The sequence below is a fragment of the Chinchilla lanigera genome, unplaced genomic scaffold (genome assembly GCF_000276665.1).
Source record: "Chinchilla lanigera isolate Chin_1 unplaced genomic scaffold, ChiLan1.0 scaffold00040, whole genome shotgun sequence".
NCBI classification, from domain to species: Eukaryota; Metazoa; Chordata; class Mammalia; order Rodentia; family Chinchillidae; genus Chinchilla; species Chinchilla lanigera.
Window position 1 is genome coordinate 10,697,318 of NW_004955441.1, and position 15,466 is coordinate 10,712,783.

At 35.7% G+C, this 15,466-nt stretch overlaps 1 protein-coding gene across 1 annotated transcript in view; it reads right to left on the reverse strand.

Moving 5' to 3' along the window:
* The window catches only part of Thada (thyroid adenoma associated), a 321,327-nt gene that overhangs the window by 225,763 nt on the left and 80,098 nt on the right, over window positions 1–15,466 (reverse strand). The window contains 2 exon segments of the mRNA XM_013517530.1: window positions 4,291–4,382; window positions 11,604–11,726. Coding sequence (XP_013372984.1) covers window positions 4,291–4,382; window positions 11,604–11,726 — 215 coding nt within the window.

Consider the following 15,466-nt stretch of genomic DNA (forward strand, 5'->3'; position numbering starts at 1 on the left):
ATTCTGTAAAACATAAAAACCCAGTTGCCCCATAGCTCTCAATTTTAGTTTTGAGAATCCAATTCTTTTCTAAACAATGGAGTGGGTAACCACAGAAACTTGTGGAATCTCTTTTCCTAGAAAACACAAAGAATAGGAGAGAAGCCAATCTGTCTGGAAATTGCTCCCGAATCTGCCTATAAGCAGGATGCTGGACGAGACCAGACATCCCTCGGAGGGTCCCTCCAGATCTACACCACTAAGATGTTCAGAGAAACAAGGAAAATAATTCTGTCACTGACACCCAGAAAAACAGAATAAATTTAACATCTAACACAGGCACCGAAAAAAAATTTCTTGGACTTAGTGATACTTTTGCAAATAATTTTCTTCTGGAACGGTACTAAACACCACCCAAATCTATTAACTTGAATATGAATCCTTTTTATAAGACAGAGTAGAGATCACATCTAGCAATACAATAAATAAGATTTTTAATTATTTCCCTTTTTAATCCATTTGTTTCCATGTATCCCAAGTATATTCATCCTAAAAGTCTGTTAAGTAACTCTACTTGCTTCAAAATTCTCCCATTTATGAATTTTTATGGCACCCACTACCCACATCGCATTATGCAGGAGATTATTACATGGTGTCTTCAATTTTATCTGACTCCCAGGTAACAATTTTTGTCTCCTCAGTTGAATTGTAAGCACCTTGAGTAAGTTCCAAATTTCCTATCACTCACGGTGAGGAAAGTGTAAAAGTTCTTTTGTAACACTGTGACTCTGTATGCTGGGCACCTGTATGAAGTTTTGGCAGAACAGTCACTCCAAGAGGTTTAAAATAAAGCTTTTCAGAGGACTCTACTTTGACATTCGCCACTGAGCTGGGACTAGTTTAGCTGAGGTTAATCCAGGCTAAAGGGAAAGATCTAGAATGAAGTCCACCCTGGTTCAGACCCTGCCCTGTAAGGAAATGAGGAGTGATGAGAATGAGCCCCTCACATGCAGATGGAAGCTGCTTTCGAAAGTGCAGCTCATTCTCCACATTGCAGAGCTGTGCGGGTCTTGATTTTATATAGGATAAATTATTCATTCTGTTAGGCCCAGTCAGTTAAGTGGCAAGAAAGCAAAGAAAGAGTTTTAGAAAATTAAAATGTAATAATATTCAAAACGTGCAAGTAAAACTCACAGTCCAAAGAACATACCTAGAGTAAGACCAAAGAGCTCAAAAGAGCCATCACTGCAAGTACATGCCACACACTTCCAAAAGGGGAGGCAAGACCTTTCTTTATATAAAAAATGGGAACTGCTTGTCCTTGCCCCATGGCAAGTACTGTTCTAGGCACAGTCATATAGCCCATCACCAAACATGCAACTGTATCAATATAAAAGCCAGAGCTTATATAAAGCCAGAGCTTAACACTATAAAGGAAAGAGAACTCGGGGCTAATCTAAACCTCTTATTTTCCAGAGGAGCAACTCAATTTATGTGTCTCAGTTGATTATCATGCCTAGAGGAACAAAGGCAGGAATAAAAAAGATTTCTTATGTCTCCTCTACAACAACACAGCCTGAAGTATTTTTTATGACGCCTATATAGCTGACACCATGAGCCACCAGGTACACAAAGACTGACAGGATGCTAACCCTGAAGCTGTCCTCAAACAAGCACTCACAGCAACACAATGGGGTGAGTAGAATAACAGAAGCAGTAACAGAGAGAAATAACAGATCATATCTCTAATTGGTTGGGACTTCCAATATTTTTAAAAAAATAAACTCTAAAGGTTTGTTTTATGCTCACAGTAATCCCATGAGGGAGAACCCTCGATCTTCTTATTCCTGGTATGCAGATGGAGAAAGTGAAGTGCACAGCGAACAAGGGAGTCTATTAAGGTCATCTCCAGCGGCAACAAAATGCCTAGAAACCAAGTTTGTTTACTCCAAGATAGACATTTTTTTTTCACAACTAGATGGAAAAGGCAGATGTTCTTTTTATGTCCAGTTCTTCTCTGAGCAAGAATACAAGTTTGCAAGATTATGTGCAGAACAATCTGTGGTTGTGAAAGCAACAGTAAATGGTTTTGAAGTGTTATTCAACAGTTAAGTAACCAACATACAAGACATTATTACTAGCATTCTTAAAATGTCCACTATACATATAAAGGATGGATGGAAAAGGTCCTGCCCTTGTAAGGAACAGTCATATAAACATTTCAACAAATAGTGACATAATTAAACAAACTACAAAAGTAGAAGGAACATCATAAACAATTACACATTTAAAACACTAACAATCTTAAAGAGCGAACAGGGCAAGGAGTGCCATGCGGCAGAAGGATTAAATGGTGAATGAAGCCTGTGTAGGTTCATAACAGTCTTCAGATAAAGGGTCTTACCAAGAATGTTCATCACATTTTAGCAAAATAACGTTCTAATTCCTTCATTTCACTTTTCAACTTTATTCAAAGCAATTATACAAATATTCCACTTTCTTCTCTCTAGGAAAGTTCTAATTTTGTAAGTTTTCCTATCCAAAAGGAATAGGATTTATAATGGAGGTTCCCATCTATGTGACTTTGGTAAAGAAAAATAATGAAAACTGTGTGGTATCACTGCCCTATTCTTCCACCCTTCAGTTGCAACCTAAATGAAATAAATCTGATAATTTTTCTTCTGTGCATAGTAAAATTTAAATACACATACAAGAATCACTTCATAAAAACTAAAGGGAAAAGCACTCTTTCATTCTGAACCTCAGTTCTAAACATCCACTTTACCTGCCTGATAACCCAATATGTTTTATTTATATCACTATTTACCATGGCCTTATAAGGCCTGTTTCAAACCTCAGCACATTATAGATTAACAAAGTAGACAAAGCCAAAAGAAAAAATACTAATAATTTAGGAACAGGCTAAAAAGTAAAAATTATGGTCATTCTTCCAAAAGAGTAGTGATTTCTTTTAAAACAAATTCAATTTTTAAAAATGTGTATTTTCTGAATATGTTTATGGATTCACACTTTTAGCCAGTTACCTTCCTTCTTAATATCTGGTGAATTTTGAGGGTGATAGGTAGCAGTTTAAACGACACTTCTGAACCACTACAGTAGGTTTTACTAGAATTACCACCATCACATCACAAAATTATTTCAAGATATTCTTTAATTTTTAAGACCTGGTTTCATTACAATAAAATATATTTTAACAAATAACAACTTAAAACCTAAATTTTAAGCACGGTAAACTTTTCAGACAGGAGAGGAACTGAAGTCCTCAGGAGGAGACTACTGGACGAAACTGAGCCCTAAATGAAGTTAAGGAAGTAATTAAACATGCAGCGATAGTGACATCTAGTGTTAACAACTGCAAGCCAGCTACACTACCATTAAGTCCTCTCAAATGCTTGAAGAACTATTCAAATGTTATCTTCTTGAAAAACTAACTTGTGTAGTATATCAAAAAATCATCTCCCCTCCAAAATCATCCATAATAAAATAGTTCCATAGGCTCCCTTTCAGACACTAAGAAAAAAATAGAGAGTAAATTAAAGACCAAAATGTAAAAAGCATTGTTTATTTCATATTATCAATATTATTTCATTATTTATTTCATATTATCAATATCTCAAAGAGCTCCCATTCATTCATTATACTTGAGACTATAATGCATGCAAAGGTAGTCTAGGACATGTTCTGATGAGTTTCACACGTATCGAAACTTCCACTTGTGCAACTAAAGATAATGTAGAAGACAGTACTTAGTAACACATCAGGAAGGGGCTGGGGACTTAGCTTAGCAGCACAGCGCCTGCCTGGCAAGCGTAAGGTCGTGAGTTCGATTCCTGGTACCGGAAGAAAATAACACACCAAGAAAAATTTAGGACATTTCAGAAATACTTCAAGAAGATACAAAGAAAAGAAATTTCAGTGAATGCACTGAGAAACAAGCCTAGATGTTAGCCCTTACTATATTTTTGCTGCCTTGAAAGGTTCACTTATCAAACAATTGATATTTTTGTCCAAGGGTTTAGAATTTAGCAGCATAGGCTAACTTAGCATAGTATTTTTATAGTTTTATACTGCAGGTGAATCCATAAAAGTAAGCAAAATTTCAACAAATTGAAATAGTTTTGGCCAGGATAGTACTGCGTAAAAAGTCAAGTTAAGGGGCTGGGGATTTAGCTCAGCAGCAAAGCGCCTGCCTGGCAAGCGCAAGGTCGTGAGTTCGGTTCCCGGTACCGGAGAAAAACCAAAAAACCAAAAAAAAAAAAAAAAGTCAAGTTAACATTAGATGCAGCTTACCTATTTGTTTTCGAATGTTCATCCTTTCCCCGTTTAACTCCAAATATCCTTGTGATCAAGGAACTAAAGAGAAGAGTGGATGAATTTCGCACCTAATGTAAAAATAAACACAATAAAGGATTAAGAAACATTTATGGCATGAAACCAACATTTATAATGATCTAAGTAGACACTCAAAACCATTAGCCTTCGCTAGTATGGGGCTGAAGAGAATATAATTTATGCTCATAGGACAAATTTCAAAAGAAACTTTACAGAAACTGACTCAATGACTTCCTCTTAAATCAAGCTCTTTGTTTCCCTACTTCTGCTATTACCAACAACCGTTTTCATGGTGTCTTTGTACTTGTATCATCAAATACCATTTGTTTTAAAGAAAAAAACAAAACTATATTTCCATAGCCTTCCTGACAATGAATATTCTAGGAGAGACCTAAACTCTCTGTATTTTCTTTCTGTGATTATCTACCTATGAGAAAATACTTGTAGGACTTCATGTCAAAGAAACCGTGTAATTAATAAAACCAAGAGTGATAAATACGCAAAATGTTATTTATTAACCTCACAATGCCAGTAACCTACTCAAGAAATCTTGACCTTCAAATTGTTTGAAATAAATAATAAAACTAAGAGGTAAGAATTTTAATTAATGAACCTGAACCACTTCTCCAAGATACTAACAGAACACATCTTTTCCAAAGTACTGTGCCAAGACTCTAGAATTACTCTGCCAAATCAGAACAGAGTTGTGTAATCCTGCACTGCCTTTCCTACAGTATGCAAGGCACTATTACCAGTACCACATCCAGAAATAGAAAACACAGTCACCATAGAGGTCATATTCTCATTAGGTGGATGTCATTATCATACGGTATGTTAAGTAGCAATATAAACAGAAAGCTCATTAAAAATAATAAAGCAGGATTTAGAAAACAGTTTCCTAAAACCACTGCAGTAAAGACTGCAAATTCCAATGCCCAGAAGGACCAGTGAGCAACACAGGCAACAGTGAACTGTGTCTAATGCAATCGCTGTTCAGCTTCAGCTGACTCGCTGCCGCTAGGGAATATAAACCCAGTGTTGCCCGATCTGTTTTTTCTAGAGAAGCCAGAAAGCCTGATTTTATGTGAAATGTCACTATTTTGAAATGTTGGCAACAAATTAAAGAAAAGGAAGGAAAAACCACCATAGAGGCCAAACAAAACACAGCCATGGACATTTGTCCTATTGGCCACCAGCTTATAACCTCCTCTGGAAGCCCCAAACTGCTTCAGTTCATCCCTGGTAACCCTGGAAGTGGACTTTATAGATACACCAGCACAGTTCATACCAAAACTGCAACGAAACTCTAAAGTCAGAAGATCTACTTGCATTCATTCAGCGTCAACAAACCCTGATGGAGTCCTTACTATGCATCTTCCCTGCTGCCCCTAAACAAAAAAGCAGTCCATCTGCTACTTCATCAGTATTGCCTCTGCCCCAGCTCAGGCCTGGATTACCTCTTACCCAGTCCACTCAAATAGTTCTCATGCTCATAGATCTAAGTTGACTTGGCAAAGACCTTGTTTCCTCTCCGATGTCACAACAACAAACACAAAACGAGGGTTTGGGGCTATCGCTCAGTAGTAGAGCACTTAAGCAGCATGCAAAGGTCCTCAGTTAGAGCTCCTACCGGCTGAAACAACAGAAAGAAAGGAGGGAGGGATACAGAGGGGTGAAATGAAGAGAAAAGAAAGAAACAAAATCACAAATTCCATCTTGCCCTAAACCAATCTTTGTGACAAAGGTGGCAAAGTTAAACCAGGAGTAACAAAACTGTAGAGACTTATTTCACAAAGTGAACAGGCACCTCCAGAAATAAACATTTGCTTGAGTCAGTAGGCTGAAGGTAGGAGGCACATAATGTCTCAGTAATATGGGCTGAATGCTTGTGTACCCCGACTTCCTAACCCCCAAGGTGATGGTATTAGGAGGTGAGGAAAATTTAAGACTCAGTTAGATAATGACAGTTCTACCCTCATAGGGATATTAGTCCCCAAAGAAAAGATGCTAGAGAGACACGCTTTGCCCCTTCTGCCACACGAGGATGACTAAGAGACCCTCCCTGAACCAAAACACAACCCTCAGCAGACAATCAATCTGCCAGGACCTTAATCTCAGATTTTCTAGCCTCCACAATGTGAGAAATAAATTTCTGTTGCTTATAAGTCAGAGTTTGTGGTATTTTGTTAAAGCAATCAGAACAGACTCAGATACCCACTGTAAAGTTCCCTTTTTTTTTTTCCTGTACCGGGAATCAAACTCACGAGGTTGCGCATGCCAGGCAGATGCTGTGCCGCTGAACTAAATCCCCAGCCCGAAGTTCCCTTAATAATAGCCACGGATGATCATTACCTATCTCCATAGGTGTACCAAAATGGTGATATTCTATCAGGCATTCTCCTTACTTACTTGCAGTCCCAGGGAAAAAAAATTTTTAAAAGAGCTTTCTCTCATCAGCTATTTGATTTCCCCATTAACTTAGTCAGTATAGAATTATTTCCAAATATTTACTAATTTTCAGTTCATAGCATAGCAACCACCAAAGGGACCAAATGATTGCATTTTATTTTCATTTTAAAAATTACTTTTTATTATATTGAGGTAAAATTCATATACCATAGAACTTAGCATTTTTATAAAGTATTTTAATCAGCTGTCTTTACTATATTCCCAAAGCGAGAAATTATTACTACTAAATACTTCAACAATGTTTCATTACCCCAAAATGAAACCCACAGGCATTACTCATCATTCCTTATCCTCAAACAAATGGGAAATACTAATCTACCTTTTTTCTCTATAAATTTGCCTATTTCAGACACTACGCATGGGACTACATGCTAGGTAGTCTTTCATGCCAGGCTTCTTTCACTTAACACAGTGTCCTCAGGTTCACCCACGGTGTCACAGAGAGCATACTATTCCTTTTCATGGCTGGCTAATATCCCATTGTACAGATATTCCACATTTTTAAGGTCTGTTCAGCATTTGATGGGCAATGGTCTTGTCTTCACTTTTTGATTGCGTAGACACGTTTATTTCTCTTGGGTTATACCTAGAAGTGGCAGGTGCAATCATATAGTAACTCTGTTTAACCTTTTGAGGAATGCTAAGTGGCGATACCATTTTATATTCTCACAAGCAATTTATGAGGGTTCCAATTCCACCAATTTCCAAATTTCTCCACATCCGCCATAATACTTAGGAATGTCCATCATTTTTTCTTTTATTAAGTATTATGGTACTGATTAGCATTTCTCTAGTGACAAATGATCTTAAGCATCCTCTAATGTAGCACTGTCTTTGGAGAAATGTATTCAAATTCACTGTCAATTTTTAATTGAATTATCTTGTTATTGAATTCTAAGAATTCTTTATATGTTCTGGATACTAGACTCTAATTAGATATATTATTTGCAAACCTTGTGTCCCATTCTGGGAGTTGTCTTTTCATTTCTTGATGGTACCCTTTGAAACGCCATTTTTATTTCGATTAAATTTAATTTACCTAATTTCTTTTGTTGTTTGTACTTTACATGTCATATCTAAGAAACTATTACCTATTTCAAGTTTCAAAATTTTCACCTTTAATTTTTCTTCTAAACGTTTTATAACTTTTACACAGGTTTTTAATCCATTTTTAGTTATTTCAACATGGTATGAGATAGGAACTAATTTCATTCTTTTACATGCAGATGTCTAGTTGTCCTAGTGGTATTACTCCTTCTCCACTGAAGTCATTCTTGCTTATTAAATGTGGAAGTTGGACAATCAATCCTATTCTACTGATTTATACATCTATCCTTCTTCTAATATCACAATCTTTTATTATGGCTTTTTCATAATTTTGAAAATTAAAACTTGTGAATCCTCTTTATTCTTCTTTTTCAAAATTGCTTTGCCTATTATGGTTCCCTTGCATTTTCTTATACATTTTACAACCAGCATGTCAACTTCTGCCCCAAAAAGCCAGATGAGATTTTAACAGAGAATGTACTGAATTTATAGATCAATTTGGGGAATATTGCTATCTTAATAATTTAAGTTCTTCCAGTAGTGAACACAGGATATCTTTTGATTTGTTTTGGCCTTGTTTTGCCTATATAGTAAGTTCAAGGCCAGCCTGAACTGCATAGCAAGACCCTCTCTCAAAAACAAAACAACAAAAAAAGGGGAAACAGGCAAAAACCTTGTTATGGCTTGTACCTGGACGCTCCCAAAAGCCTCATGTGGTCATAGGTAGGGCTCTTCAGTGGCTGGATCTAGGGTGTGACATGCTGTGATGTTGTTTATCACTTGCTGCTGCTTCTTTACTACTTTGCTGCCTTCTGCCCACCATAAACTGTTCTTCTTCTGTGATGCCACCCTGCCTTGGAGTCAGCCAACTATGAAGTGAAACCTTTCTTTCTCTAACTTTGGGTGTTCGATATTTTGTCTCAGCAATGAGAAAACTAAGACACCTTCCAAGTTAGCTGAAATACACCTCCTTCATAATCCTGTAACAACCAAAACTCTCCTCTACAAGAGCACAATTTTTAGAGTCAGTAGTTTTTTGTCCTCAGACAAAGGAATTTCACCTCTTTGAGAGCATTGTTTTTATCATTTTTTTTTGTACCGGGGACTGAACTCAGGACCTTATGCTTGCCAGGCAGGCGCTTGTGCCACTGAGCTATATCCCTGGCCTGAGCCTTGTTCTTTACTGATGAATATTGCATACATTAGCACCACTGAGATAAATTAGTGTAATGTAAATGATGCCAGGTACATGAAAATACTCAGTAATTACTGACAGCCATTATGACTGTCTTATTTATCCTTATATTTCTAAAGCTTAACATATCATCTACAAAACAGTAGGTATGTCTAATGCCTACTATGCTTACAATACTAAATGTACTCTGTATTTTAAAAATGTCAACTCCAAAACATGAAGCACTCATTTCTGACACTTTCAGTTTTGGCAAGAAGGTGCCGGCGGACACGGGGGCTGGGGATCACCATGTTTTACTCTGGTAAAGCCCTTTTACAGAAAATATTTCTTGTATTGTCTGGAATCAAGCTTGAAGAACACAATACTGATATAGCTGGCAATCAGTGTTATGATCTCTTCTTTTCATGATGATCAAGCCACATTTCTACCTCTCTGACCACACAAAATACAGGTATTGCTCTGTTTCCTGTAAATGTAAAAGGTAAACAGTATGTCCTCAAGAGCAGTTACGCAATACTCCCAGACAGAATTCCAGAGGTCTGTGTCTCTTACAGGAAGATGCCCAAAGTTCCTAGCAAGAGCTGGCAACCTTGAGGATTCCTTTTCATATTGGGAGTCTACGCTTTTGGCTGCCACTGAAATAGATTGACTCGCAATTACAGGCTTCTCATGTAGGTATGAAATGACTTGTGCAACTCACTAGATGGAAAGACTGACTTTCGAGTAAATATTCTAGTTTAAAATCTTGCTTCTTTTCTCCTCTCCCTTTGCCAGGCACTTTTTAAAGCCATATTTCAAGAGCCTACAAAACATTTACTATTTTCCTTTTTCTAGAAGACACAATGACATGGGAAAACAGAAAAAACTATGATGCTTCCCCTAGAAATCAGGAAAAACTACATGAAAGTTTATTTTCTTAAATCCAGTGGGTGTACTAGGTACTTCCCATGATCTTTAGAGTTCTAAATCAAAACATTTGTGGATGGTGATCATATCACAAATGAAAATGTGACCCAGTACTTCTTCCATTTTAATGTTTTTTTCAACTTTTGATAGACTGTTTATAGTACTCATTTAATGTACTAATACAGAGAATCTGCATTACAAAGCATCCAAAAGGAAGACACAGTGACATACTAAGACCCGTTCTGCTTCCAGATCAACATTACCAATCATTAGGGAAATGCAAATCAAAACCAGAATAGGATACCACTTCATATCAGATTAGGGTGGGCTATCATTAAAAAATGCAAAGTAATAGGTATTCGTGTAGATGTAAAAAAACTGGAACTATTAGACATGGTTGATGTGAGTATGCAATGGTCCTGCTATTGTGGAAAGTAGTTTGCAGTTCCTCAAAAAGTTAAACATGGAATTATTACCTCATATACCGAAATGAACCAGAAACAGGAACTCAGACAACTGGTACATCAATATTTCACTATGTTATTCAGAATAACCAACAAGTGAAAACAATCTGAAAGTCCATCAACAGATGAATAGATTTTTAAAAATGTGTTGCATATATATAATGGAAGATTATCCAGCCAACACAGATAAACCTTAAAGATATTAGAGCGAGTGATACAAGCCAAACACAAAGGGACAAATATCGTTTGATTCCACTTACGTATTACATCAGGAAATTTGTAGGGACAGAGAGCAGAACTGAGGTTACAAGATATAAAGGGAGGGAAGACAAAGAGTTAGTGATTAACAGGTATAGATCTGTTTGGGATGGTAAGAAAGTTCTGAAAATGCATAATGGTAATGAACACTGTGAGCATACTTAATAACCCTGAATTGTATATATTTAAAAATGGTTAAACTAGTAAATGAAAAAGAAAGATAGATAGTTTTAAAGAAAACTTTAAACTAGTAAATGAAGAGAAAGTTAGAAAACAAGTAAATGAGTACTATAAACAGTCTATCAAAAGTTGAAAAAAACATTAAAATGGAAGTGGTGGCACATGCCTATAATCCCAGAACTCTTAGGAGGCTGAGCCTATCTTGGGGAACTTAGCAAGACCCCATCTCTAAATTAAAAAATATAAAATGGCTGGGAATGTAGCTCAGTGTGAAGGTCCTGGGTTCAATCTCCAGTACCACAGGGGAAAAAAAAAAAGATAATGGTTTAAACAAAAGTGGTAACAATGTAACATGGGTTTATAACAACATAAAAGTAACATGCATAAGGACAATACAAAGACTGTGGCTGAGAAACAGAAATACACTGTTATTAAGTTCCTAAACTTTAAATGGCATGGTATAATATCACTTGACGGCAGATAGTGATAAGTTAAAGATAAATGCTATAAACCCTAAAGCAACCACTAAAATAAAATGAAGAGTTATGGCTAGAAAAAAATCAACAAATAAGATAAAATGGAACCATAAAGTATTAAATCATAGTTTGATCCCAGAATTTATTCCTCCCTTAGAGAAACTCCTTGATAAAATGCAGTATGTATTTTTTTAATCACTCTGTGAAAGGTCAGTTTATTAGAACCTACTCAAAAGCATAATTAAGTCAGTGAAAATAAATGACAAAAGCACTCACTGCCCAGACTGGTGAGGTAAAGCCCAGAATTGCAGCCTTGGCTCCATCAGCAACAAAAGGAATGACATTCTCTCCCAGACGCGTGTCTCTGAATAATGCACGGAGGATATTGAGAGCGTGGACCTAGAAGGAAGAGCTCAAAATCAGCTGTGGGTCGAAAGCTATGTCACTTCTAAGCCTTGCCTAAGATTACAAAAAGAAATGGGCAGTTTACAAATAATATAGTAGATTAATAAAACATACTCAATAACGGATAATTAAAATTAGCAAGACTGAAAAATGGGTTTGGGAATTGGAGGAGGAAAAAAGAGGAAAAAAAGAGTTGTTTTTTTTTTTAAAAAACAACAAAGAAACAGGCCGTGGCATGTACACGTAACCACTCCCCAAGACGAGCACAAGCTGCAGGAGCTGCAAACATGTACTAATAAAATTAAATATTTAAATTTTAAAAAGGTTCTAAGAATGAAATAAAAAAGTTTGATTTAATGAACACATATAGCACCCTGTATCTAACAAATACACATTATTTTCAAGGACACGTATAACATTTATCTTTTTAAAACCCAGACACAAATAAACTCACAACAAATACTAAATAATTACTATTTTATATTCTTTGACAACAGTGTAACTAAATTAGAAATAATTTTTAAAAATACTTTCTAAATTGACTAATCAAAGGAAAAGAAATTTTAATAAAGCTGAATAAGGAAGCTGCTACATAAGGATGCACATCAGTGAAACTTAAAAAAGAAATGTACACCACTTAGACACATACATGAAATACATCTATTCAAAATTATGACTAAAAATGAAGGTGCTGTGTTGACTGAAGATGACAGAAAAAGAACAAGACAGAAGGGAAATAAAAAGAGAAATAGATTTAAAAGCAAAGATACAACTAAGAACACTAACAAAACTACAAGCTGATTTTTGAAACAAAAAAATCTCTGAGAAAACTAACCAAGAAGAAAGAGAAGGAGCAAATAAGCAGTGCTATGGAAGAAGACATACCTGCAGACACAGAAGACGAGAAAATAAAAAGTAATGCTGTGAACAACCCTACAGGAATCAATTTGAAGAATTAAAATGAAATTAACTATAGCCTAAATGCAGAATTTATCAATACAAATTCAAGGAAAAACTAAACACCTAGAGAGATATTACCAGTAAAGAAAATCAACAGTGTAGTGGCTCATGCCTGTAATCCCAGCACTTAGGAGGCTGAGGCAAGAGGATCATCATGAGTGTGAGATCAACATGTGCAGCCTGAACTGCACAGTGAGACCCCATTTTTGTCTCAAAAAGACAAAAAAATAAATAAAAAGAAAGGAAAAGAAAATCAATAAAAACCCTCCCAAAGACTTTAAAAAAAAAAAAACTACAACAATAAAGAAAAAGCCTCTCATGATTTTATAAATGAATTCTACATTCAGAGAATACATAACCTCCATCTTACATGGGCTGCAAAGAGAAGACACCCAGATTTATTTTATGAATCTAACATAACCTGGCTACCAGAATAAGGTCTGAACAACTACTTTGGGAAAATGGTAGTATTTGCTAAAGCTGAACATAAGCATACTGTATCCAATAATTACTCTTTAGTGTATCCTCAACAGAAACATACAACGCATGTTCACCATTAAATATGTCTGAGAACTATCTCAAAAGCACTATTCTTAATCAAAAATTTAAAGTATCAATATATTCCTCTAGAATGGATAAACTGTACATCAGCAATGAAAATGAATAAATTATTATATTGATGGATATCATAAACATAATGTCAACCAAAAGAGATCATATCAAAAGTATGGCTTTATGTAGTTTCTGTGTCTGCTTGCTTTTACACTACTGGAGATTGAACCTGGGGCCTTCACACTGACCTACATTCTCAGTCCTTTTTTGCTTTTTATTTTGAGACAGGATCTTGTTAAACTGGTAAACTACCCAGGCTCAAATTTCTAATCCACTCAACTCAGCCTCCCAGAGCATTAGGATTGCAGGCACGAGTGACCACACCCAGCTATGTGTGGTTTTATCTTTATAGAATTCAGATAATAAGTAAAACTGAAACTAAGGTGTTAGAAGGTAGCACAGTGGCACTCCTGGGGAGGGTGCTGATTGGAAAAGAGCATGAGCGGGCTTTTGGGCGCTAGAAATGTTGTTTTTTGCTGGCTACACAAGTGTGTTCCTTTGGGAAACTATACTGAGGTACAAGTAAGACTTGCACACCTCTCTATGTATAAGATAATCAAAATGCAAAATACATATTAAAAGTGGACAGGTACATCATAAGAAAGGAAAACCACAAGCCAATCTCACAAATCCAGTGAAACATACAAAAATCTATTTTTTAAAAGTTTTAAACCAAATCTAACAATGTATAAAAACATCATGTCCAAGTTGGGTTCATGCTTAGTATATAGATAGTATTCCACTTAAAAAATTAACATAATTCATAGAACTTGCAAATTTTAGAGGGAAAAAAGTGTATTTCAAAAGATGCAAGAAAGCATTCAATAAAATTCACTTTCCTTAACAAGGTAAAGGACAGAGTAAAAATTACAACAAATAACAAAAACAACATAAGGATTCCTGCTATCTCTATTTTTATTCATAATTCTACTACAGGTTTCAACAGCAGAATAAGATGAGAAAATTTTTTTAAAGATTTAGAGCTGGGCATTGTGGCACATTGCTATAATGGCAGCATTTGGGAGGCTGAGGCAGAAGGACCATAAATCCGAGGACAGCCTGGTCTACACTGCAAGTTCAAGGCTGGCCTAGGATACATAGTGAGAGTTTGTCCCAAACAAACAAACAAAGATTAAGTATTAGAAAGGTAAAACAAAAGTATCATTATCACTGAAAATATGATTACCTATAAATAAACCCAAAAGAAATCACAGAGAAGTCATGTGTTGTAGCAATTCTGGTAAACCCACAGTAACTGAACAAAAATCAATTGTATTGTTACACAACAGCAAAAGACAATACAAAATTTTAAAATATCACTTATGACTGCACGCAAAAATATATATAGAAATAAATCTCACAAAAGAGTTATAGAGCTTTTATGGGGGACATTTTATTTTTTAAGAGATAGGGTCATACTATGCTGCCCAAGCTGACCCTGAACTCCTAGGCTCAAACAATATTCCTGCCTCAGCCTCCTGAGTAGCTGAAACTACAAGGATGTGCCATCGTGCCCAACCTGGAAAACTATTTTTGAAGCTAATGGCAGACAGTAAGGAAGATCTGAACAAATGGAGAAATGAGCCACAGCACAGTCATTCTACTACTGAGCTGGCCCAGACCGCAAGCAAGATTCAATAATGATGAGAAATCATTCTCCCTAATGGAAGAACACATCTGAATTCCAACCAAAACTCCGAAAAGGTCTTTTGTTGAATTTAATAAGGTGATTCAAAGATTTAAAGGTGTAACAGGACAAATATAATAAAGCAGTTCTGAACACAGAGACAGAGAGAGAGAGAGACTGACTCATCTTATGCAATCTCATAAGTTACTATGGTAATAAAAGTACCATAGGGTAATTAAATAGTAATTACCCTAGGGTAATTAGAATCATTGGTAATATGGTAACTAAAATCATTGTTTTGGTCCAAGGACAGATTAATAGACCACAGGAAAAGAGAACAAAAAACAGAAATGCTTACCTACAAAAATAGTACATGACAGAGGTGGTATTACAATTAAGAGGGAATGATGTATTAGATAAAAATACTTGAATATTAATTTTCTAAATGGAAAATGAAATTACAGTATTTTTATTTTAAATGTAAAATCAAATTATAGGTGATATAATGAATCTTTGAAATATGTCAACATAGAAA